Source organism: Oryctolagus cuniculus, chromosome 11 (genome assembly GCF_051225735.1).
Source record: "Oryctolagus cuniculus isolate XC-2025 breed Fujian yellow rabbit chromosome 11, ASM5122573v1, whole genome shotgun sequence".
Lineage (NCBI taxonomy): Eukaryota > Metazoa > Chordata > Mammalia > Lagomorpha > Leporidae > Oryctolagus > Oryctolagus cuniculus.
Window position 1 is genome coordinate 29,442,229 of NC_142877.1, and position 24,988 is coordinate 29,467,216.

At 53.0% G+C, this 24,988-nt stretch overlaps 1 protein-coding gene and 1 long non-coding RNA gene across 2 annotated transcripts in view; one reads left to right on the forward strand and one right to left on the reverse strand.

The window, feature by feature from the left end:
* The window catches only part of ADRA1D (adrenoceptor alpha 1D), an 18,405-nt gene extending 15,631 nt beyond the window's left edge, over positions 1-2,774 (reverse strand). The window contains 1 exon segment of the mRNA NM_001082678.2: positions 1,505-2,774. Within this exon segment, the coding sequence (NP_001076147.2) occupies positions 1,505-2,630 (1,126 nt within the window). The 5' untranslated portion in view covers positions 2,631-2,774.
* The window catches only part of LOC149123398 (uncharacterized), a 23,267-nt gene extending 1,003 nt beyond the window's left edge, over positions 1-22,264 (forward strand). Inside the window, exon 2 of the long non-coding RNA XR_016215892.1 lies at positions 21,071-22,264. This is a non-coding gene — a long non-coding RNA (uncharacterized LOC149123398). The remainder of the gene's footprint in view (positions 1-21,070) is intronic.
* The last annotated feature ends 2,724 nt before the right edge of the window (positions 22,265-24,988 follow it).

Genomic DNA, 24,988 nt, shown 5'->3' on the forward strand with positions numbered 1-24,988 from the left:
AAACCCAGGCTGTCTGGTGCTGGAGCCTGTAGTTCTCATGGAAGCTCCTTATAGGACAGGGACCGTGCTGGGCGCTGTGGGACCTGGGATGACAGCCGGCACTGCTGTGCTCTCGTGGAGCTTCCGGGTCAGTGTGGCAGCCAGACACCAAACTAAGCACCGCTTACATACAGCTGGGGTTGCAGCTCATGATCTAGTGCTTCCAGGGAGGCAGCTCAGACTGAGAGGTTCAGGAGGGAGTCTCTGAAGGGGGACACCTGTGGGGAGATCTAAAGGATGGGGGGACTAGCTGGGAGGGGTCAGCAGTCAGGACAGAGAGGACAGCACATGCAAAGGCTGGACCAGGAACCTGGAGAGAGGGGCACAGGGGGTGGAAGAAGCCGTGAGCAGGGGCAGGTGGGCAGAAGTCTGGGATTGCCCTGACTCCTGCAGGGCAATATTATGAATATTTAATTAATTAGTCTTAATTAAATATTCATAATGGCCCCTGTGTGTTTGGACTATAGCACACTTGGGAGCCACTGTCTCAGGGGCCACGGTATAGAGTCTGGATTTTGTTGGGAAAGCACTGGGAGGTTTAGCAGGCCAGTGGCATCCGACTTATAATGGATTAGGGTCACTGCGGCTGCTGTGCGGGAGGCCGGGCAGGGCAGCAGGAGGAGGGCTGCAGCCGTTCCCCCACTCGGCCATGCCATGTGGAGGGAGCCATGTCTGGGGCAGGCCAGGGCAGCCTGGGCTTCGGCTGGCTGAGGTTGCAGCCAGGGGCCAACTGAGTCCTGGTGACTTCTGTCCCCCTTCTTCGCCCTGTGCTGGTCCAGCCCCCAGCCCCTGGCCTCAACGGGTGGGAGGAAGGTCGAGAACAGCTGCCCCCTCCCAGGGCTTCCGGGCAGCTTGGGAAAGAACTAGGAAAGTCCCCGGAAGAGCCAAAGGGTAGAGCAACGGTGAGAAAGGACGAGGAATGACCCCAACTTCCCACGCGCTGGCTTGCCTTTCCTCCTCTCCCCACCTGCAGCTCCTTGCCCGCAGCCCCTCCGAGATGGCGGGAAGCGAGAGCCCAGCCTGCTCACCGATGCCCTCCGGGGAGGCCTGGGCTTCAGAACTGGGCAAGTGCTGGGAGAAGGCAGGAGCTGCTGGTGTCTGCAGATGGACACACAGGCCAGCGCTTGCGGCCCCCGAGTGAACGACAGCTGGACTCCCGCCCACTCTGTGCCCCCACCCCAGGCAGCCATAGGGTACACGGCTGAACCACACACAGATAGATGTCCGTGGCCTCTCACATTCAGAGGGGTCTGGAAGGTAACCCCAGCCCAGGGCTGGGATAGCAAAGAGGAGGGAACGGCAAAAGTTAGGGCCCTCTCAGAGGAAACACGCAGGCGCCAAGGGCCTCTGGTTCTCCCACAAGTGACAGCCCAGAGAAGGGGCTGAGTCCGCGTCCCACGTTCAGGGTGCGGGTGCCGGGCACGCATAGCCCCTGGCTCAGGGAGCCAGCAAGGGGGTCACTCACCGAGCGGCAGCACGAAGAAGAAGGGGAACCAGCAGAGCACGAAGACGCCCACGACGATGGCCAGCGTCTTGGCCGCCTTCTTCTCGCGGGAGAACTTGAGCAGGCGCACGGAGAGCGAGCTGCGGAACGTGTGGCCCTTGGCGCCGCGCGTCCCGGGCGCCCCGTCGGCGCCGCTGGCTGCACCGCGACAGTGGATGCGCAGCACCACCTCGGAGGCCTTGCCGCGCTCGCGCTTGACGCCCGCCTCCAGGCTGCGCGTGGTGCTGCGCGCGACCACGTACACGCGGCAGTACATGACCACGATGACCGCCATGGGCAGGTAGAAGGAGCACAGCGAGGAGAAGACGGCGTAGCCCACCTCCTCGGTGATACCGCAGAAGCGCTCGTCCGGGGGCACCGGCTCCTTCCAGCCCAGCAGCGGCCCCATGGACACCACCAGCGCCACGGCCCAGAGCAGCGCCAGGATGGCGGCCGCCTTGCGCTCCGTCATGATGGCCGGGTATTTGAGCGAGTGGCGCACACCCACGTACCGGTCCACAGAGATGGTGCAGAGGCTGAGGATGGAGGCGGTGCAGCACAGCACGTCCACGGCGGCCCACACGTCGCAGAAGGCCCGGCCGAACGCCCAGAAGCCCAGAACCTCCATGGTGGCCGAGAAGGGCAGCACCGTGGCGCTCAGCAGCAGGTCGGCCACGGCCAGGTTCACGATGAAGTAGTTGGTGACGGTCTGTAGGTGGCGGTTGCAGGCCACCGAGAGGATGACAAGCAGGTTGCCCGCCACGGCCGTGAGGATGAAGGCTGCCAGGAAGACCCCCACACCTACGCTCTGCGCGCTCACTACCAGGCCCCCGACGGCCGCCGTGCCGTTCACTTCGCCGCCGCCGCCCGCGCCCCCCGGCTCCCCCGCCGAACTCCGGTTGTCCTCGCCGCTGCCCGCGCCCACCACGCTGCCGCCGCCGCCGCCCCCTGCCGCTCCCGGCACGCCGCCCACCGCCGGGCTCTCCGAGGAAGCCGTGTCGCCCGCGCCCGCGCCCGCGCCGGCGCCGCCGCCCGCGCCCGAGCCCCCGGCGCTGATGTCCGGCCGGGGTCCCTCGAAAGTGACGCTCAGGAGGTCGCGGAAAGTCATCTCAACGCGAGGCCGTCGGGGGCCGGGCTGCGGCGCAGGACGAGCGACCGGCAGGGAAGGGGGCACCGGGCATAGCCGCGCGGGGCTGCGGGTCCGGGCCGGCGCGCCGGTCCCGTCGGGGTCCTGCCGGAGTTTCTGGGACGCGGAGCGCGGCGGTAGCGGGAGAGAGCGCAGCGGCCGGGGGCTGGCGGCGGTCGGGGCGCCCCAGGGCCCGCGGAGGAGTCGGACCGAAGAGCCGGGGCCGGCGACGCGCGCCGCTCTCTGAGCGCGCCCAGGCCAGCGGGCAGAGCGGTGGCTCCGGGGCCGGGCGGTGCAGGCGGCGGCCACTGCGGCGCTCGCGACTGGCGCGGGGGGCGGGCCGGAGGAGGGGCAGCGGCGCGAGCGGGGAAGAGGGGGCGGCGGCGCCGAGGGAGGGGGCGCCACGCTCCCCGGGAGAGGGGGCTCTGCGCGCCGGGCCAGCGGGCGCTCCGCGGACCGGCGGGGACTGCGGCGTTGGCCGCGCGCTTCGACCGCACGGCAGCCACCTACGCCCCGGCGCGGGAGCCGGTGCCCGCCCTGTCCCCTCTCCAGTCCCTTCGCGCTGCCTCCCGCGCCTCGCCGGACCCCTTCCCCTTCGCCCTCAACCGCATGCGTCTCTCCAGGCTCTCGGGGCGGTCGCTGGTGCCCTTGGGCACGCGGAGCTTAGAAGGCACGACCCCGCAGGTCCCCGGACTCCTGGCTCCGGCCGCCAGAGAGCAGCAAGCGTCCGAGATGTGCGTCTCGAGGTCTCGACCGCCCCAGGCCGCAGCGGGTGCGCCTCCTGGGACTGCCTGGGTGGATCCACTGCACCTCCTTCCTTCGCCCAGGCCACTGGCCGGGGCAGGCTGTCAGACACCTCTGCCCCGAGCAGTGGCGTGCAGAGAGCCCCGGAATGGGGCAGAAGCCTGGGCTGGGCTTGGAGGGGAAGCAACCACAGAGACTCCAGTTACAGCCCCCGTCCCCCCCACCCTCAATGCTGTGCACGTCACAGTGGTCTACACCGACCAACCTGTGCTCTGTGGCTTTCCTGCGTCTCAGATGTGGACATAAGTCTTCTATCAATAAGCGGCCTCGTTCTGGGGAGGTAGAGTGGGAAAGGCCACTTGGCAGGGTGGTGAAGGGGGAGGGAGGGCCGAAAGACAGTCGGGCTCCAAAGCCAGGCTCTGCCCCCTATTAGTTGTTTGACCGCTTTATGCCTCAATTCTTCATGGGCCACCTGAGGACTGGATGAGTTAATATGCATTAGGGTCCCTGAGCAGGACCTGGGTTTGGTCGATACATGGGGCTTGGCAGGGCAGGATTTGAAGGGAGGACAGAGGACAGAGAGGTCTGAGGCGCAGGTGCAGGTAGGTGGAGAGGAGGGTGTGAGGAGGCTCTCCCTGACTGGCAGGAGGGCGTGGGGAGGGGTCATTCATTCAGGCAACATAAACAGGCTTTCCTGCGGCAGGCCCCGCACTGGCCACTCGGAGTCGCAGAGGGAGGAGCACCTGCAGGATGGATCTGCCGCTGTGTAGGAGCAGGATGAGGATGCTTGAGTCATGCCAGGGACACGATGTGTGGGAGGAGACCAACAACCATGGCCTCCGTGTCCCCGGCTGCTTTGGACACAGGGGCAGGTTGACACCTGGATAAGAAGGGACTTTGGAGCAAAAGCAGAAAATGGGAGAGACATTGCAAGACTGGTAACCCCCTTCCTGGCTTTCAGTGCAGGAAGCCACAGTTGTCACAGCTTCCTAGGAAAAGAACAGCTCCTCCCAGGCTCCGAGTTTCCCCATGAAGTCGTCCCTCTTCCATGTGCGTCTTTGGGAACTTACACCGTGAGCTACGATGAGAGCAGAGTGGTAGGTAAGGCTTAGCCGGAAGCTGAATACAAGCAAAGCCTTGGGATTGGGCTTCTTTTCTGAAAAGGAGTCACAGAGGGAAGTGGAGGCTAGAGTTCCTCACTTGGGAGGACTGGGGCCAGGGTGGTGGGCTCAGTGTCCACACCTGGCTGCCATTTCCTGGTGTGGGACAGGTGTGACCCTAGTGGAGTCTATCTGCTTCTGACCATTGTCTGTTTGCAAGGAAGACTGGGAACAGGAGGCAAAGTAAAACCTGAGACCTAGCCGGCGCCGCGGCTCACTAGGCTAATCCTCCGCCTAGCGGCGCCGGCACACTGGGTTCTAGTCCCGGTCGGGGCACCAGATTCTGTCCCGGTTGCCCCTCTTCCAGGCCAGCTCTCTGCTGTGGCCAGGGAGTGCAGTGGAGGATGGCCCAAGTGCTTGGGCCCTGCACCCCATAGGAGACCAGGAAAAGCACCTGGCTCCTGGCTCCTGCCATCGGATCAGCGCGGTGCGGTGGCCATTGGAGGGTGAACCAATGGCAAAGGAAGACCTTTCTCTCTGTCTCTCTCTCTCACTGTCCACTCTGCCTGTCAAAAAAAAAAAAAAAAAAAAACAAAAAAAAAAAAACCCTGAGACCTGGGGTGCTAGGGGACTACGTGGCCCATGTCACATGGAGAGCTGTGCTCTCTCAGAGAGCCATTGCACAACTGGCTGGAGATGTCCCTTCCTGCAGCGTGGGGTAGATGGGGGGTGGCATGCTTACCCCATGGTAGGCCTTGGCAGAACTCAGGGGGTCTGAAAGAGGGTTCTGGAGCTTGCAGAGCTCAAGGAGGAGGGACATGGCGGGGCAGTGAGATCACCTGTGAGTTTCCTGTTCCAGCAGCTCACATCCGGGAAGGGACTGAGAGTACAAGCTGCGGGCAGGCAGGGTCAGCACCGAGTGGCTGGGTAGTGCTCAGTACCACCTGCCCCAAGGCCTCCCTAGGACACCTCATGGGCCTCTCAGATCAAACATGCTCTAAATTAAACTCACCATCTCCCACGCTCGGATCCCCGACCTGTTTTGTTCCCATATGAAAACGGAGCCACCACCCAGGTACTTGCCATGGCTAGACACCTGATCTCCTACCCTCCCCCCACTGCCTCCCTCCCTCCACCGACTCCCGCCGTCTGAGCCATGTGGACTAACTTTGTGACTCCATCCCTTGTCTCCAGAGCTGCTCCGGTTTTTATCTCTGCTCCAATAATGCCAGTCCAGTCTGTTACCATGTGGATCTCCCTAAATGCGATCATTTTACTCTTGAAAATATTTATTTGATGGCTCAGTAATGCTTTTAGTTGCGCTCATCACATACTTGGTCCTGTAGAGCTGGACTCTTTCCTGTTTCTTCCCTCTCTTTTTAGTTGGAGGCAGGCACTCAAAGTTTGGGAGGTAACCCCAGCAAACATGAGCTGTTGTTTCTTTAAAAGGGGGGGGGGAGTTTTGAGACTCACCCACAAGGGGTCCTGGGATCTATTTGGGCTACGAGTGAGTAGGTGTGAGTCAGAGGCTGTTGCACCTGAGACGGCTCTCACATGAGACTTGTGTTTCTAGAAACTCAGACACAGATAATGCAGAGGGATATCGTCTCCTGCTAACATCTTCTCTCGCTGAATCTCAGGGCCCAGCAACGCAGCCCGTTACTGCGTTATGGTCTGGAGTCTGTCCCGCTCTGGCCACCCTCAGGGCCTTCCTGAAGGAAGTAGGTATCAGCGGTGGCCTGAGTGCCCTTTGGGTCAAGACTTACCTTCCAGTTCTCACAGCTCCTTACCCTGACGCGACCTGTGGAGGTGGGGCCACAGTTCTCTACATACGCCTTGGAGAGTTTTCAGAAACTGATGTGTGTACGACCCCTCAATACACTACTGCTCCGTGTAGTGCTTTGGTTAAAATATTTGTCACAGATGGCAGAAGAATGGGCAGGGCAGTGGTGACCTCAATTGTGATAGGATGTGAACTCCTCGCCCTCCTCCCCCCTCTCCACCGTCCACTGCACTGTCCCCATTACAGGCAATGCCTGGGCAGGCAAAGTGTAACTTCTGAATACAGAGCCTGTCCTGGGGCATCAGGGAAGTCACTGACAGCTTTGGTAGGCACTGCTTTTATGAAAAAAAAATTATTTGATTTATTTGAAAAGGGGAAGACAGAGAGATATCTTCTGTCTACTTGTCTACTCCTCAAATGCCCACAACAGCCAAGGCTGGGCCAGGCCAAAATCAGGAGTCCAAACTCGGCCGAGGTCTCAGGGACTCAAGTCTTGAGCCACCACCTGCTGCCTGGAATCTGGAGTGGAGCTGGGGCTTGAACCCAGGCACTCCAGTATGGAATGTAGACATCCCAAGCAGCCAAAGGCCCAGCCTAGTGTTAGTGGGAACTCTTACCTGGGACCCAAACATTGACGTCAGCTTCTACAGGTCCTCACTGTCTCTTTCTAACGTGGGACAAATGGGATTGGACAAGATCAGAGATTAAAGTAAGTGAACTCTTCCTTCAGCTGATGTTTTCAGGGAAACACAAGAAGATATTTGTGCAGGAGCTCTGGCTGAGTCGACCCTCTAGGTCCCTCTCTCCTGCTGTGTTCTAGGCCCTGGGGTACCCTCATGGCACTGTGGGCTCCAGAAGCCATGTGAGCAGATTGTTAGACCAGTGAGCCCTGGAGGCCAGCCCTCAGGGCCTTTGTGATCCTGAGACATGGGATCTTCCAGTTTAAGCTGGAAGACTAAGCACCTGTATTCACCTGTTCTCTCTTATGAGACCCCTTTAGTGGGATAGTAAAGGAAAAGGAATTGTTTCATAACTGAGAAGTTAATTTCTGGGCCAATAAACTCTGAAACACTCTGGCCTCTGGTCCCTACAAAGACCTGAAGGGAGCTTACAAGAGGCCAGGAGGGAGCTGAGGAGTTACTGGTTGATCCCTCTCCTGTGCAGGATGGGGAAAGACAATGTCAGTGGAGAAGGCATTTGTGACACATAGATCTGTTTGTGGAGCCCAGTTGGTCAACACCCAGTCCCTCCTACCCCACCATGCCTGGGAAAATTTCATTCATTCATTTAACACAGATTAGCTAAACACCATCTGTATGACAGCAACTGTTCTGAGCTCTGTGGATGTCATGTTGAATGAAGCCAAGTGCCTACCATCCTTGGGCAGAAAGCGCCGCCAAGGATGAGAGCCTTCCCATTGTCATGACAAACGTTTTCTCTGGGTTAGATATCTGAGTCCTAGCGATTCTTTTCAATGAGCCCTTCAAGGACGGTTCAGATCCAAAGGAACTCTTTGCTAGGACCCCTTCACTCCCGAATAGCAGCAGGGAGCTGAGTACTGAGCCCCATCAGGGTATTAATTCATGCACGCTGTTGGAAGACATGGTTAAAGCTGCCATTCTCTGGGGTCAGTCCTTATGGAGGACATGGACATGCAGCCTTTCTTCAACTTTATGCTGATCATTAGCCCTGCCCTGAACTTTAACCTTACCATGGCCTGACCCTAGCCATGGCTATACCCTGACTCATAACCCTAACTCACCCATAATCTGAAGCTTCCTGGTCTTAATTGTGCTATTCTTCCTCAGATATATATCATGGTCAGTAAGGGCCCCGGGGTCTAGGGGTGAGGAGTCAAGGCCATCCTCCGTAACCTTCAGGACAGCAGAGTTTGGTGCTCAGGGCTGGCACCTGTCTGCAGTCATAGGTTAGCAAGTACCTGGGGAAAGGCTGTGGTTTCTGTAGAAGGGAGATATTGAGTAGTTCGTCTTCCCAGCCCCATCCCTATGTCAACAGAGGCAACTGGAGGCCACTTAGGATTTGACTGCTTATGCTAATAGTTGCCTAAAATTAATAGAGTTGGAAATCAGTGACTCTCTCTCCCGTTGCAGTGGAAATGCAGGGTGGCAGCAGAATGATGTTCATATTCAGAACCTAGCCAGAAGCCCACTGCTCTCGGGGACCTTTGGAGGGATTCTTTGCTTTGCAGCTGTATTTGCTTCCGCTCCACAAGAAATTCTTTTGTCTCTCTCTCTCTCTCTCTCTTTTTTTTTTCTTTAAGACGGGAAATAAGGTGAGGAGTAGGACATTTTGGAAGATCCACCAGAGTGAAAAACTCTCAGGACCAGGATTAGTCGGGGGATGTTAAAACTTAGAATAAGCAACCCCCAAATTTCAGTGGCAGAGCCCAGTGGAACTTCCTTGTCTACTCGGAGTCCAGCGTGAACGTCCCTGGATGAGCGGCTTTCCTGAGCGGATCCGCTCCACGGTGGGACTCCGGGATCTCAGTTTCTCCCATTGTGTGACTCTGAGCCTGGGAGTCACTCCAGGTCCCTAGAGACTTGTGGATTGTCTATAGTGGTGCCCGAAGAACAAAGGGAGAGTGGGGAGAACTTTCTGGATATTTTAGGAGCCAAGCACAACACTTGTGTCTAATAGTCCCACGCCCTCACTTAGATGCAAGGGGGGATGTGGTTCAGCCAAGTGCCCAGGGATAAGGTATGGGTTTGGTAACTGTCCATCTTGTCTGGGCAGCAGGACAGCAAAAGTCCCAGGAAGACTCGATTTGTGTATTAGCCTGATGGAGGCATTGTGAAAAGAGCAGAGAGATCAGCTGCTCTGACCCTCTACTTGGGCCCAGTGGACACATCTATGATTTCTCACACGCCTGTTCTTGCCACACTGGACCTAACGTGTACATTTCCAACATGGCTTGCTAAATAAAGGTTAGGGTTGGAAATCCCATTTGCGAATGTGCTGACGCAAGTGACAGTTCCAACTCACTCAGCTCTGGGCATGCGGTAGGAGAATTAAGGTGGGATTGGGAGCTCAGCTGTGTTGCTTTAACCTTCATGGAGCGTAAGCAGTCCTTCTCTCTGGGATCCACCCCATGCCTGTAGCAGAACCTTAAATGCCACCCTGATAACTGTTAGGTAGGAAGTCAGAAATGAGCTTGTGTGTGTTTGACAAAGGCCTAAGGAATTGACAACTACAGTGGTCCAGCATCCGCATCTCAAAGTCATCCCGATAACCTTCCAGGTGCAGCCCAGTATCTGCATTTCAAAAGTCCTGCCTGGATCCTCATGACCTTCCAGGGGGTCCTGCCCCTTCTACCTTCTACCTGATAAACATCCTTCCTCTAAGGTGAGGTGATGCCAGTCAGGCTTCCCCTGTCTGGTAACTTCAATGGGAAAAACTCAGAAAGGAATTTTTTGTATTTACATCCACCAAGTCCTTTGTTTTGGGAGGAGAAGAAGGAGAAGAGGCGGTAAGGCATCCCCTTAAAAACCCCAGCCTAAATGTGCACTACGCACTCTCTCTCAGGTCCTGTCTGGAGAGGTGCCCATCTGTTCTTTTTTTTGACAGGCAGAGTGGACAGTGAGAGAAAGAGACAGAGAGAAAGGTCTTCCTTCTGTTGGTTCACTCCCCAATGGCTGCTGCGGCCAGCACGCTGCGCCGATCCAAAGCCAGGAGCCAGATGCTTCCTCCTATTCTCCCATGTGGGTGCAGGGCCCAAGCACTTGGGCCATCCTCCACTGCCTTCCCGGGCCACAGCAGAGAGCTGGACTGGAAGAGGAGCAACTGGGACAGAACCCGGCGCCCCAACTGGGACTAGAACCCGGGGTGCTGGCGCCGCAGGCAGAGGATTAGCCTAGTGAGCCGCGGTGCCAGCCTCAGGTCCTGTCTGGAGAGGTGCCCATCCATTCTTAAGGATGTCCCTACCCTAATAAACCCTGCTATTTTGCTTTCCACTGCTCTCTGTCTCATGCCTGAATTCTTTCTTGCACGAAGACAAGGACCCTTTGCTTCTCCGGTAACATAATCTTGGTCGGCTAACTCCACGAACCATGTGTTTATTAGTACTTTCTGAACAATGTGTTTGTTAGTACTTTCTAGCAGAGGTGATGTCCATGGAAACTTTCTCTGGCCTCTGAAATTAGATTGACTACCCGCTGTGGGGTGGGGAACTGGAAGTGAGAAAGATGTCCCATGGGGATATTCTATTGTGGTGGAAAGAAAGTTCCAGGGATAAACTGCTAACCCCCCCACCCCCAATGTAGCAGCAAATGCTAACGAGGGTGCTCTCCTAATACAGCATTAAAATAACTCATCCATTCAGAGGAAGTGGATTACAATCAGCCAGGGAGGCCGGGCAGGGTTGTGGGACTCCAGTTCCAATCAAGGAGTCAAGACAACTCCTGCTGGGATGTCAGCCTTACAGCTCATGATTCAGATGGCCCAAAGCCATTTTCCATTTCCTTTGTCTTGGGCCAAGGTTCAGTCTCTGAAGAGGACAGTGCAGCCAGGAGGACTTCCCTTGATAATGATTCCCTAGAGGGAAGGAAGGATGGAGGAAGCAAACAAATCCCAACTGTCCCAGGAAAATAGTCGGAAGTGAGGATGGCCTGCCTTCCGGCCTCGTCCCTGGGCTCCTACAATCCTCTGCTTGTCTTCTCAGTTTGTCTTAGTCACTCCATCTCTCTGACCTCCCACTGCCCCACTTATAAAATGCTGATAATCACCCTGCCCCACATGGAGTTTAAGAGTATGTAAAAAGTGGTGTTGTGGTGTAGCAGGTAGATCTGCCATCTGCGATGCTGGCATCACAAATGGGTGCCAGTTCGTGTCCTGGCTGGTTCACTGCCAATCCAGCTCCCTTCTAATGGCCTGGAAAAAACTGTGGAAAGTGGCCCAAGTATTTGGGTCCCTGATACTGACATGGGAGACCTGGATGAAGCTCTTGGCTCCTGGTTTTGCCTGGCCCAGCCCTTGCCATTGCAGCCATCTGGGGTGTGAATCAGTAGATAGAAAAATCTCTTTTTTTTCTCTTTGTAGCTCTGACTTTCAAAGTAAATAAATAAATAAATCTTTTAAAAAAGAATGTAAAAATCCCACTTACCTCTTCCTTTATATCCCTATTGTCTTTGATTTCTTTATGTTTAACCTAGAAATCACATTTATTTGAAAAGCAGAGCAAGAGAGAGCACAATCTTCCATCCGCTGGTTCACTCCTCAAATGGCTGCAATGGCCAGGGCTTGGCCAGGCCAAAGCCAGGAGCCAGGAACTCCATCCAGGTCTCCCACATGAGTGGCAGGGACTCAACTACTTGAGCCATTGAAGCTGAGCCCCTGGCTAGTGCCTTGAGTGCACATGCTAGATACCATTAGGCTCCAGTCTCCTTCCTAGCCACCCTCCCTTGGTGTCACTCACTGAATTGAGAGAGTAGCACAGCCAGTCTACAAGATTCTAATCACCAGACTGATGGGGTCATTTGTTTCTCCAATAGATGACAATTTGGTGGCCAGTATGGGGTTTCATTTACGGGAATTCTAGGTTTGAGCAGTAGAGTTCCAGTCCAGGCTTAAAGTCCCTCCTATCTGCATGTGGCCCCAGGCTGCTGAAGCCCACTGGGCCATCACACCAACCATAGAGTTGGACACAAGCTAAACATGTGACTGGACTGGATAACCACTGTGACTCCAGCCAGCCCCTTACCTGACTAGAGGCCAACATGCATCTGTCCCTGTCCTTTCTCCCTCTTATTCCTGTCTCCCCCTTGCTTGCAGCCTCTTTAAAAACCCCAATCCCCAGGAGGGCAGTAGTTCTTGATACTCGGAGGTCTGCTCCCCCAACACCCAGCCCATCTGTTGGCAGATTAAAATTTCTCTTTTTCACACCATTGTCCATTTGTTTATTCAGCATCTGCAGAGATTTTTTGTGTGTGTGTGTCTGGACCTAAAAAGATGACAGTCTGAGTAAGAAAATTGGATGTACGTTCAAGGACAAGACTATTGAGCCTGGGAGTAGAGGTCCACCTGAAGCCAGCCTGAGGGGTCAGGCTATGGGTGAGGTTTGGATTATGGAAAGAATGAAGGTGGACTGGACTCAGCTGAGGGGTTGGGCTGGGGACAGGTGAGCGGCCAGGGCTGGCTAGAAGCTTCTTTCTGAAGGTAGGTTACCCATGTAAGGCTGACTCAGTGATGCTGGGCTGGTTAGCCCCAGGCTAACATCTGACAAGCTCCTATTTGCTCTTCTTCTTTAACATCTCCTTTGCCATTAAGAGATTGTCTCCAGCTGCACCTGGTCCCCTGGGGGAGTACTTTGAGGTATATTCTAAGGTTGGGGAGGAAATGAGATTACAGCCTCAAGGCTCTCCCTGCTGTGTGCTGAAGGCATCATCCAAATTGCACAGGAAGGTGCCTTGAGAGTCACATCCTCCAACAAGCCAGGACTGCCCCCTGCCACTGTGTTAGGAACTAAGATACTGTGACGTCACGGGTCTCCTAGGTTGGTAAGGCAATGCTGGGGATGTTAGGGGTTTTGTTTCTCTCCTTGTGCTATTGAGTGCATTTTCTTCTTAAAAGGTTTGCTGTAGGAGTAAAGGTAATCCCTAATCTCCAGCCATCAGTTACCTAAATTGATTGGAGGATGTGACACACGATTTTGCCAACAAAACCTCACTTACTGTCCTGCCACACCATCGGTCTACTCAGTTGGGTGGAATATCGCCTTCCATTTCTTCATTCATGCATTCAATAAATATTAATTGTAAGTGTAAGCTATGTATCAAGCACTTTGCTGAGCAGTGGGGTTAAAATATGGAGTAAGACACAGCCTTGACTTTCATGGATCTTATCGTCTACTATGGGAGACGTGATGAGCAAAAGTACAATGAGGAGCCAGCGCTGTGGAGTAGTGGGTAAAGCCGACGTCTGCAGTGCCAGTATCCTATATGGATGCCAGTTAGAGACCTGGATGCTCCTCTTCTGATCCAACTCTCTGCTATGGTCTGGGAAAGCAGTTGAAGACAGCCCAAGGCCTTGGGTCCCTGCATCCATGTGGGAGACCTGGGAGAAGCTTGTGGCTCCTGGCTTCAGATAGGCCCAGCTCTGGTCATTGTGGCCATCTGGGGAGTGAACCAGTGGATGGAAGACCTCTCTCTCTCTCTCTCTCTCTGCCTCTGCCTCTGCCTCTCTATAATTTTGCCTTTCAAATAAATAAATAAATATTTTTTAAAAAAGTGCAATGAATCCAGTGCAAGGAGTCCTTGTGGCAGGATGATGGCAGGGCCTGATAACCTAGGTGGGGTTGTTATGAGTCTAAGTATCTCAATTTTTTAAATTTAATTAGTTAATTAATTAATTTTTGACAGGCAGAGTTAGACAGTGAAAGAGAGACAGAGAGAAAGGTCTTCCTTCTGTTGGTTCACTCCCCAAATGGCTGCCACGGCTGGTGCGCTGCGCCGATCCGAAGCCAGGAGCCAGGTGCTTCCTCCTGGTCTCCCATGAGGGTGCAGGGCCCAAGCACTTGGGCCATCCTCCACTGCCTTCCCAAGCCACAGCAGAGAGCTGGCCTGGAAGAGGAGCAACCAGGACAGAATCCAGCACCCCGACTGGGACTAGAACCTGGAGTGCTGGCGCTGCAGGCAGAGGATTAGCCTAGTGAGCCGCGGCACCAGCCTAGTATCTCAATTTTTATACCAAGTTCTTGCCACCACAGAGAGAATTCAAAGCAGAGATGTAAATACAGCACACAAGTAAGAGCAGGATTTATTTAAGAGAGTGAATATGCATTCACACATGAGTGTGGGCCATCTCACACACAGAGATACCGTCATGAGTGGCCCGAGAGTTGCCTGTTAGGTGAGAGTGTGGGAGGAGGCCAGAGAAGGACAAATCAGCATGGTACAGAAGCCAAGAACAAAAGAAGGGGAAAAAGGCTGCTCTCATATCCCCTATACGAGGTAGAGGATGCTGCCCTAACTAAATACACAATGGAGTGGGGTTCAGTGTGTGCTAGGCTTTCTGGGAGCTTCATGGTGCCTCTTCATGGAGCTTAACTTCCATGAGGCCATCGTGGTATCTCCACCTTCCTGGTTCTGGATGAGACACAGGTGCATCAAGGGAAAGTGGGCGTACTGGATTGACAGGTAAAGGGTGGAGGTACAAGGCAGGGCTCCCCAGAAATCGTGAGAAAACGTTCCAGCTTCACTTATTCCTTCCTCCTCTTCCTGCCTGGTTCCTCCGACCAGAATGTTGAGGGCAGCACCTCCTGAGAGCATGGCTGTCAACAGAGATGGTTGTTTTGAGGAAAAGCCAAATTTAGAAAGAGCAGACAAACGTACCTCGGGCAGAAGAAGAGTATGTGGGAGATTCTCAGCATTCTTGGCTCCTGGCGAGCTTAGAGCAGAGGGTGAGGACCGAAGGCATAGGTGCAGTTACAGAAGAAGCAGGGGTCACATGGGAGGCAGAAAGGTGCCTGGGTTGAATTCCAAACACTGTAAGCGGTCAAGGAGAGATTTTAGGAAAGAGCATTCCATGACTGAATTTGGATTTCATCAATAATTTTATTTTATTTTTTACGAACGTGGAGTCAACCCTCAGTATCCGTGGGGATTTGGTTCCAGAGCCCCTTCATCAGCCAAAACCCAAGGATGCTCAGCTCCCTTCTACAGATGCCGTAGACTTGCCTCTAACCTACACACACCCTCCCATGTACCTCAGGTCATCTCTAGATGAGGTGTGATACCTAATTTAATGTGAATTCTATGTAAATAGTTGCTTCACTCTGTTGTGTAGGGAATAATGACAAAAAAAAAATCTGTACACGTTCAGTACTGATGTAAATTTTTTCCCTTCAAATATTTCCTATCCACAGTTGATAGAATCTGTGCATGGGGCACCTGTGGCTATAGAGAGCTGACAGTAATTAAGGTTGTTTTAATAAAAATGATCCACATCCATTGTAAACATCTCATGCAATAGAGAAAAGTGTCCAACGAGGAGCAGCAACTCACTTTGATGTCTGTTTTTACTTTTTAATTGTATTTAAAAATTTATTTATTTATTTGAAAGGCAGAGTTTTCTATCCACTGGTTCAATCGCCAAATGGCCGCAACAGCTAGAGCTGGGCCAGGCCAAGGCCAGAAGCCAGGAGCTTCATCTGGGTCTCCCACGTGGGCGCAGGGGCCCAAGCACTTGGGCCTTTTTCCACTGCTTTCCCAGGCCCATTAGCAGGGAGCTGGATGAGAAGTGGAGCAGTCAAGTCTCCAACTGGCGCTGATATGAGATGCCAGCACTGCAGGCAGTGGCTTAATCTGCTATGCCACAGCACTAGCCCTGTTGTCTGCTTTTTTTTTAACCTATCCTGTTGGGTGCCAGGCTGAGAGTGGTAAGGATGGAAAGAGGAACTCCTTCATTCATTAAACCTGCATGAAGCAACTGCTGTATGTCACTAACTCCTCTCAGATTTGGGGAGGGGGGTGGTGACCACAGCCAGGAAGGGCCCTTCTTTAATGGAGAGACACAAGGACACCAACAAACAAGGTAAATTCATCTGGCAATGAGTGCTATGAAGGAAGCCAAACAGGTGGACACAGCGTAGAGGCAGGTTTCTTGAGATGCATAGTTGGAGAATCCTTCTCTGGGGAGGTTACATCTGAGCTGTGACATCAGTGACAAGAAGGAGCCAGGAGAGGTGAAGACCACAAGACAGGAGCTGGTGCGGGTGCTCAAGGAGCAGGTGGGACCGTCTCAGAACGTCTGCATGTCAGAGTCAGAGGCCAGAGCTTTGTTCCAGGCGGAAGCTGATGGTGGCTTAGAGAGGGAGTGAAATGGATGGATTTGAGATGTGTTTTGGAGGTGCACTGATGGAACAGGATGTAGAGCAATATTGAGGAAGGAGGGTATCAAGGATGACTCCCACTTTTCTGACTTTATATAACTGGCTGAGTGGTGGTGGGGTGCTGTTTGATGTCATGGGGAAACATGGGGGTGGGGAGGAAGATTTTTTTAGGGAAAGTTAGGAGCTGAGTTTGGGATGCATCAAGTTTGAAATGCTCTCAGGTGTTAAGGTGCTGAGGAAGCGTTTTGATACTCAGGCTGGAGTGCTGAGGGACAGTAGTCTAGGAGTGGACAGGACACAGACAGCCTTGAAGTGGGTAAAATCACCAGGCAAGAGAGCACAGACAGAGAGAAGAATGCCCTGGGGGCGCAGGATGGAGGAGGAAGGGCAAGCAAAGGAGCAAAAGCGGACCTGCTGGAGAGGGAGGTGGAACCCTGGAAGGATGGGGCTGGGTGTTTGGCTTAGCAGTTGCGCTTAGCATGTCTGCATCTCTCGCCGAGTACCTGGGTTCGAGTCCAAGCTCTGCTCCTAATTCCAGCTTCCTGTTAATGCATACCCTGGGAGGTGGCAAGTGATGGCTCAAATAGTTAGGACCATGCCACTTACAGGGGAGACCCAGACTGAGTTTGGGGCTCCTGGCTTTGGCCTGGCTCAGTCCTGGCTGTTGTGGGTATTTGGGTAATAAACCAGAAGATGGGGGCTGCCTGTTGCTCTCTTTCTCTTCCAAGCTCTCACAAATGCTCGGCAACTCTCCACTGCAGCAGCCTTGCACACTACTAGGGACTGAATGTATCTTCCCCAAATCGACATGTTGAGTCAATACCCAATATAATGATAACAACTATAATGTTAATATAATAATTAAAATAATAAAGGAAGGTAGGGTCAAAAACATTGAAGGATGCCCAGGACATCATCCTTTGATTTGATAACATGGAGGTCCCTGGAGACTTTTGTTACTGAAAGTCTGGTCCTTGTCAATGGTGCCAAGTCAGAATAATGAGTATAAAGGAAAGAGAAAGTTTCTTCTATCCACAGGACGAGGAGGTAGAAGACAGGTGTCTCAAGAGCTGCTGTCCTCCCTGCTGAGGATGGCTCAGGGTTTTTAAGGCGTGCAGAAGGGGAAGCTGTGCTTGGGAGAACATGACCAACTCATCAGGAATTAGAGCCAGGGGCTCGGGAGTAACCAGCCGAACACCGAAACTGGTAGCGGGTCTACTAACAGGATGTTTTTCACAGCTGTTAACCGTCACTGCAGTTTCTTGAGAAACATGCTGAAGGAGAACTGGTGGCTTGATCTAACACAGGGGAGTGTAACAGCACGCTCTACACGGGTGAGTGCTACAAAGCATTGTGTTAAGAGAGTCTAGTGTTTCATTAACCATAATGAGGTCCACCTCCCCTACAGTCTGTGATTGGTGAGGTTTGGTCTGCATCCTATTATACCCCATTTAGTTACCTACTCCCAGTATACTTTGTTACACTTTTTCTTTCTTTTAAATTCATTTGAAAGGTAGAGTTCCAGAGAGAGAGAGGGAAAGAGAAAGAGAGAGGATCTTCTATTAGCTGGTTCACTCCCTAAATGGGTGCAATGGCTAGGACTGGGCCAGGCTGAAGCCAGGAGCCTGGAGCTTCTTCCAGGTCTCCTACATGTGTGTGTTGGGGGGTGGGGGGGGCAAGCACTTGGGCCATCTTCCATTGCTTTCCCAGGAGCATTAGCAGGGAGCTGGAATGGAAGTGGAGCAGGCAGGACTCGAACCAGCACATATGGGATGCTGGCGCCGAAGGCGGTAGTTTTACCTGCTAAGCCACAATGCCAGCCCCCACTCTGTTACACTTTCACAAGAGCTATTTGCAATTCACATTGGAAGAAAAGCCAGACTAAGGTGTATTTAAGAAGGAACACACAGGCCGAAGAGGGAACCTGAAAAGCCAACAAGCATTAAGAAGAGATGCTCAGTTTTATCACTAATCAAAGAAAGCCAGTGAAGGCAAGAATGAGACAGCATTTCTCACCCTTCGAACTGGCCCGGGATTGAAATGTCTTATGGCAAGGCGTGAAAACTGAAGTCATGGCTGAGACTTTCAGTGACCTGGCTGTGGAATCCCAGAGATGGGTCCCTGTGAGAGGAGTTTGTAGAGGAAATTGTCCCCAGAGCTGTGACTCTTGGGCCCCACGTCAGAGCAAGGAGACAAGAAAGGGTCGGACAGTTAAGAGAGGACTTGGGCAGGAGACTCGTCTCAGAGAAAACTCACACTGGGAAAGCTAAAGAGATGACCCACTGTGGAACCTCTGTCTCATTTCTCATCTCAGGAGGGAAACATCATAGCAGGTTTGGGCCACCCTATCCACATCCGGAGGTGGGTGGCCTTCCACAACAGGGCCTTACTTCTCAGCTCCGCAGGCCGCATGCCTACATGTGCCTACTCCCAGGACGATCCCAGAGACCTGCATAGCCCCTAGAGAATCTCATTCCCCAGTTTCTCCTTTTCAACTTTTTGGTTGGCTTCCTGTTTTCTCCAACTGTTACCTACCACTTAGTTTTTTTTTTTTTTTTTTTTTTTTTTTTTTTTTTTTTTTTTTTTTTTTTTTTTTGACAGGCAGAGTGTACAGTGAGAGAGAGAGACAGAGAGAAAGGTCTTCCTTTGCCGTTGGTTCACCCTCCAATGGCCGCCGCGGCCAGCACACCACAAAGATCCGATGACAGGAGCCAGGTGCTTATCCTGGTCTCCCATGGGGTGCAGGGCCCAAGCACTTGGGCCATCCTCCACTGCACTCCCTGGCCACAGCAGAGAGCTGGCCTGGAAGAGGGGCAACTGGGACAGAATCCGGCGCCCCGACCGGGACTAGAACCCTGTGTGCCGGCTCAGCTAGGTGGAGGATTAGCCTAGTGAGCCGCGGCTGGGAATCGAACCTGGGCACTCCTGGGACATGGAATTCTTGACTGTTGTGTTAGCAGGAGTCTTAACCACTAGGCCAATCTTTGTGACTCCCTCTTAGGGAGCCACCAGGATCCCATCAGGGGGTCTCCACCCTAATGGCCTTTGGTTTACTTTCCTTTGCTGTTTTAGTTTGCTATATTCATTATTTATTTTGCACCTTGCTTTGTTTTAAACTTAAGATATTTTGGAAAACACTTTCAATTGCATATAGAGATTTTCCTCGTTGCTTTTTATAGCAGTGTAATACTGCATTGTGTAGATGAACAGTGACTAATTTAACCACTTCCCTATTGTTGGGTATTTGGGTGGTTTCCAGTCTTTCACTGTTAGAAACACTGCTGTATTCATCCAGCCCTTTGTATTTTCATTAGTGCACTGTTCACTGTTAGGACAGATTTCTGGAAGTGAGATTGCTGCATCCAAGAGCAAGCGTGCATGTAGATTTTCCTGGATGTTGACAAGTTAGAGAGCTTTTACCCAGAGATCAACTGTGAGACGCCCAAATCCAAAGTGTGACCTTGGGGATGGCTGGTTACAGAGAAGAGGAGAAAAGAGTTGTAAAAATCACTAAAGTTTTGAATAGAGCTGTACCAGTGGATGTCAAAATCACAAGAACTGGGAATGAAGGACCACGCTAGATGCTGGATTCTCAGTAAGTGAGGAGTGGTGAGGAAAGGGTGGCAAAGCCTTACAACACGAGTCTTTGAGGATCTGTCCTTTCTTTCTTTTTTTTATTTTATTTTATTTTTTGACAGGCAGAGTGGACAGTGAGAGAGAGAGAGACAGAGAGAAAGGTCTTCCTTTTTTGCCGTTGGTTCACCCTCCAATGGCCGCCGCGGCCGGCGCGCTGTAGCCGGCGCACTGTGCTGATCCAATGGCAGGAGCCAGGTACTTATCCTGGTCTCCCATGCAGGTGCAGGGCCCAAGTGCTTGGGCCATCCTCCACTGCACTCCCGGGCCACAGCAGAGAGCTGGCCTGGAAGAGGGGCAACTGGGACAGAATCTGGTGCCCCGACCGGGACTAGAACCTGGTGTGCCGGCGCCGCAAGGCGGAGGATTAGCCTAGTGAACCACGGCGCCGGCAGGATCTGTCCTTTCAGCGTGCAAAGGGGACCACTCCTGAGCCTGAGAACCTGGAGAGGGAGTGTCCCAGGCGACAGCTAGATGGAAGGTGGGAGGTGAGTGGGTGTTCTGAGAGGAGTCCCACAGAGCAGGAGTGCATGCTTCTCAGTGGTGCCAGGTGCCAGGTTTCGGGGGCAGGCTGAGGCATGGTTTGCAAACCAGAAAGGAAGCCTAGAGAAGTGCCGAGCCGAGCACCAGCGGCTGGTGGAGGACAGGAGGTAGCTGCCATGAACGAGGATGTGTGGGGTAGACTTGGTTGACTGTTGACCCAACTGCTTCCCACCGACCCCAGTCCTCCTTCCTGAAAGAGGCTGGAGGTGGATTAGCTGTCTTCAAGCCTTGGACTTACCCTTTCTCTAGCCCTAGGGAGTGAATCCTGATTGGTTAAAGCCATCATGGAAATTCTGTATTTCTATCCTTATTTGGTTCAGGTATAAGCAAGTGATAAAGTTCTGCTCAATGAGAAGTAAGATGATTCTACTGGGGGCTTCTGGGAAATTTTTTTTCTCACTCTTCAAAAAAAGACACAGAGGTCCAGTGTTGTGGCTCAGCAGGTAGAGCTGCAAGGCCAGCATTTCACATTGGCGTGCTGGCTTAGGTTCTAGAAGCTCTGCTTCTGATCCAGCTCCCTGTCATGTGCCTGGGAAAGCAGAAGAAGATGGCCCAAGTGCTTGGCCCCCTGCCACCCATGTGGGAGACTACGATGGAGTTCCTGGCTCCTGGTTTTGGCCTGGCCCTATATTGTCCATTGTAGTCATATGGGGAGTGAACCAGGGGACGGTAGATCTTTCTCTCTTAGTCCTCTCTGTTACTCTGGTTTTCAAATATATAAAATAAAATTTTAAAAAGATACAAAGAAAAGATATCTATGTTTTTTTGTTTCTAGAAATCATCGTTTCTGGTGTAATGTTTGGAATCCAGCAGCCACCTTGGAACCAGGAGGCAACTCAGACTGACACGTCAACATGCTGGGGCTGATGGCACAGAAAGATTGAAGGCATCTGGGTTCCTGCTGGTTGTGCTGAGCTGCATTTTGTCACGGAAAACATCCTCGCAGGCTATTCTGGGTTGGGGACCATCTGTTGTTTGCATCAGTGTCATAACTGACACCATGAGGTTGGAGGAAGTACAGAAACGTATTCATTTGCCAGACATAGCACCATCCACTAAAACACATACGAAGGGATGGATGTCTAGAAGTGTATGTGTGTATTTCCTCCAGAGGGATTCCAAGAGCCTCTCAACTAACACGCCTGCCTCTGTGGAGGGAAATGGCTCGGGGGCAGGTTTGGAAGAGATCTCCCGTCCCCCTGCCCCCCATCATTTGTCTTTTCCCATTCTGAATTCTGGGTCCCATAAATGTTTTATCTATTTATTCAAGTGAGACAACAAAATGAACAGCAGAGTTAAGATATGTGTTAAGGGGTAGGTGGTTGGCTTGGCAGTTAAATCAATGGTTAGAACACTGGTGTCCCACACTGTAGTACCTGGGTTTGATTCCTGGCTCCAGCTTCTGGCTAATGCGCACTCTGGGAGGCAGGGTTCAAGTGACTGGGTTCCTGCCACCCATATGAAAGACCTGGACTGAGTTCCTGGCTCCTGGCTTCAACACCCCTCACCCTGCCTCCAGCTGTGACAGACATCTGAGGAGTGAACTTGTGTATGGGGGCTCCCCCCATCTCTTTGACTCTTGCTTGATCTGTCTCTCAAATGAATAAAAATAACTGGGAGCTGGCATTGTGGCCTAGCAGGTTAAGTCACTGTCTGCATTGCTGGCATCCATCCTGGAGAGCTCATTCAATTCCTTGCTGCTCCACTTCCAATCCTGCTCCCTGCTAATGCACCTGGGAAAGCAACAGAAAATGTCCCAAGTACCTGGGTCCCTGCCACCCACCTGGGAGACCCAGATGGAGATCTGGGCTCCTAGCTTTGGCCTGGCCCAGCCCCAGCTATTGTGGCCATTTGGGGAGTGAACCAGCAGATCAAAGATCTCTCTCTCTCTCTTCCTCTTGCTGTCTCTCTCTTTCTGCCACTATACTTTTCAAATAAAATGCAATGCATCATTGTAAGATTTTAAAAACTACGTGTTAAGAGTATTAAAGAACCTAAGTGACATTCTAAAAAGTAAAATTAGTGGTGGTGGATAACAATTTAAGAAATCTCCCAGGATGCCATGCAGCAGGTCAAGGATGAAAGTGATGGGAAGGGGCCGGTGCCATGGCTCACTTGGCTAATCCTCCGCCTGCGGTGCCGGCACCCCGGGTTCTAGTCCCGGTTGGGGTGCTGGATTCTGTCCTGGTTGCTCCTCTTCCAGTCCAGCTCTCCGCTGTGGCCTGGGAAGGCAGTGGAGGATGGCCCAAGTGCTTGGGCCCTGCACCCGCATGGGAGACCAGGAGGAAGCACCTGGCTCCTGGCTTTGGATTGGTGCGGTGTGCCAGCCGTGGTGGCCATTTGGGGGTGAACCAGCGGAAGGAAGACCTTTCTCTCTGTCTCTCTCCCTCACTGTCTAATTCTGCCTGTCAAAAAAAAAAAAAAAAAAAAAAAGAAAGAAAGTAAGTAATGGGAAGGGAGAATGGTGGCTCCTGAAGAGAAAGCATGGGACCCAGCAGAAGGAGAGGAAGCCCCCACCCAAGGCATAACAAACACAGTGCTTTCCGAGATGAGAATTGTCCGTCAAAAGAGCAACCACGTTCCAATAGAACAGTATCAAAGAGCCTGGCCCATCCCTAGTCTTTTCAGCAGCCGTATTTTCTGTGAACTTTTTGAAGACCTTGCGTATACACGGATTTCCAAGTTTTTTGCACCAAAAACAAACCAACTTTTCAATTCCATTTTCCAAGTGCTTTCTGATGTACCCTTGTATTTGGATGGAGCTGCTCAATGTTTCCTCAAGTCTCTTTCCACAGTCTATCTCGAGACCCAGTGGCTCCAGCCCACACCAGCTCTGAGCTCCTGTGACCCAGTGGCTCCAGCCCACATCACTCTGAGATCCTGTGACCCAGTGGCGTGGCCTCATCTAGCCCTTCCCATGCTTGTTGCTCATGTCCTCTGGGACATCCCTTCTCCTCCCCCTCCCCCTCCCACCTGCCTCTAGCAATGGCCTGGGAATGCACAGATGCTGGGGACAGACCTGTTGCCTGATAGAATTAAATTCAGGACGCAGTGTGGTTTTCCACTCATGCGCATTCCCGTTTCCGTCCAGAAACCTCATGTTAGAGCCAGATACTTTCTGATGAGAATGATGTGTTAGGGAGGCTTGCATAAATAAGACCATGGATGACGGCCAACCCTCTTCTTAAAACGAGATTCCATCTTTTCCTCCAGCAAATCGCCCAGTGGAACTGCTCACAGGGAGCAAATTAACTGGCTTGAGTTTGTCCTCTGCCACTTGGAAGCAACCCTCTTGGGACATTGCTTTTTGAAAAACATCTTCTTATCACAGAATCTTCTCTCTCCCCAGATGCCAACTCCCATACCCGGGACCCCATCTGCTGGGTCCAGACCAGGGGAGTCTGGGCCTGGGCTCCAGGAGCCCGAGCTGGTCGGGCTGATGACCCATGTGTCTTCCCTTCTTTCCCTCAGCCACCCCGGCAGCTTCTGAAGGCGATTCCCCAGCCGATGACGACCTGCTGGCCCCAGACCTGCAGTAAGCGAGGGGGCCCAGAGAAACGGGGCCCTCTCCTACGAGAGCTTCCATCTTCCCCTTCTTCCCCTGAGCGCGGCATCCGGAGGCCATGCCCATTCCTGGGAAGCCATGGAGGGCTTTGATTTTTCCATTGTCTATTATTATTATTATTATTATTGTGGTTATGAGAGGTAAAAACCCTAGAGAGACTCAAACAGCACCTAGAACAACCCACCGCACGCACTCAGAAACCCCATTGACCTGCCCCTGGCTTGCTTTTCCTGCTAGCACACAACAGCCTCGCTGGCACTTTTCCCCTCTCAGTTGAGTGGCTTTCTGATGGGTCTGACTGGCTGCTCTGGCATCACGTAGGCACAGACTCGAGCTGGGGCTCCACCGAGGTGGCAAAATCAGACATGAATAATCATCATCATAAACCCTCCCAATGGGGGATCATTCCCATTGAGCATCCCTGCGCATGTGCCTTGTTACACCCCAAAGGGACCCAGATAGGACTGGGAGTGTGGCTTCCGCTGCTCCGTGGAGGATGGAGAGACTCAGGTGTACCTGACCAGACTCGGCCTTTCTCAGCTAGGGTTCTGTCTGCACTGGGAGAGAGACAGACAGACAGACAGACAGACAGACGGAGGATGCCTGGCGAGGCCTAAAGTCAGGGGCCTGGCATCCCTCAGGTAGGGCCAGCTGGGGTTCAAGGACTCAGGCTCTGGAGGGGAAAGCTAACATCCGGGCATTGGACACTAGTGGGGCCTGAGATCTCGGCCAGCCCTGGGACCTGCAGCAGACCACCACATCTGACCCCGCCCATTTGTCCTAGCCCCAGGCACTCTGTCCCAGCCCCCATTCCCATCCACTTTGTTCCCAAGGGAACTCCCCCCACCACTGCCCCTTCCTGGGACACAGCTCTCTCTGCTCACGGATGTGAGAACTGTTCGCCCCAGCACCACTTTGAAGGCCTCAGGATAAATGTGTGTGCTTTCACAGGAGACTTGCTCACATCCCGCCTCCTCCAGGAAGCCCTTCTTGATTGCTCAGGTCCACCCTGATCTTGAGGCTTTTGTGACTTGCTGGGAGGTTGATGGACTGGGTTGCAGTCCCAAGCCTCTCCCTTTTTCTCAGTCTGCCTTGCCCTCCCCTTCCCCTCTCCCAGGCTTCTCCTAA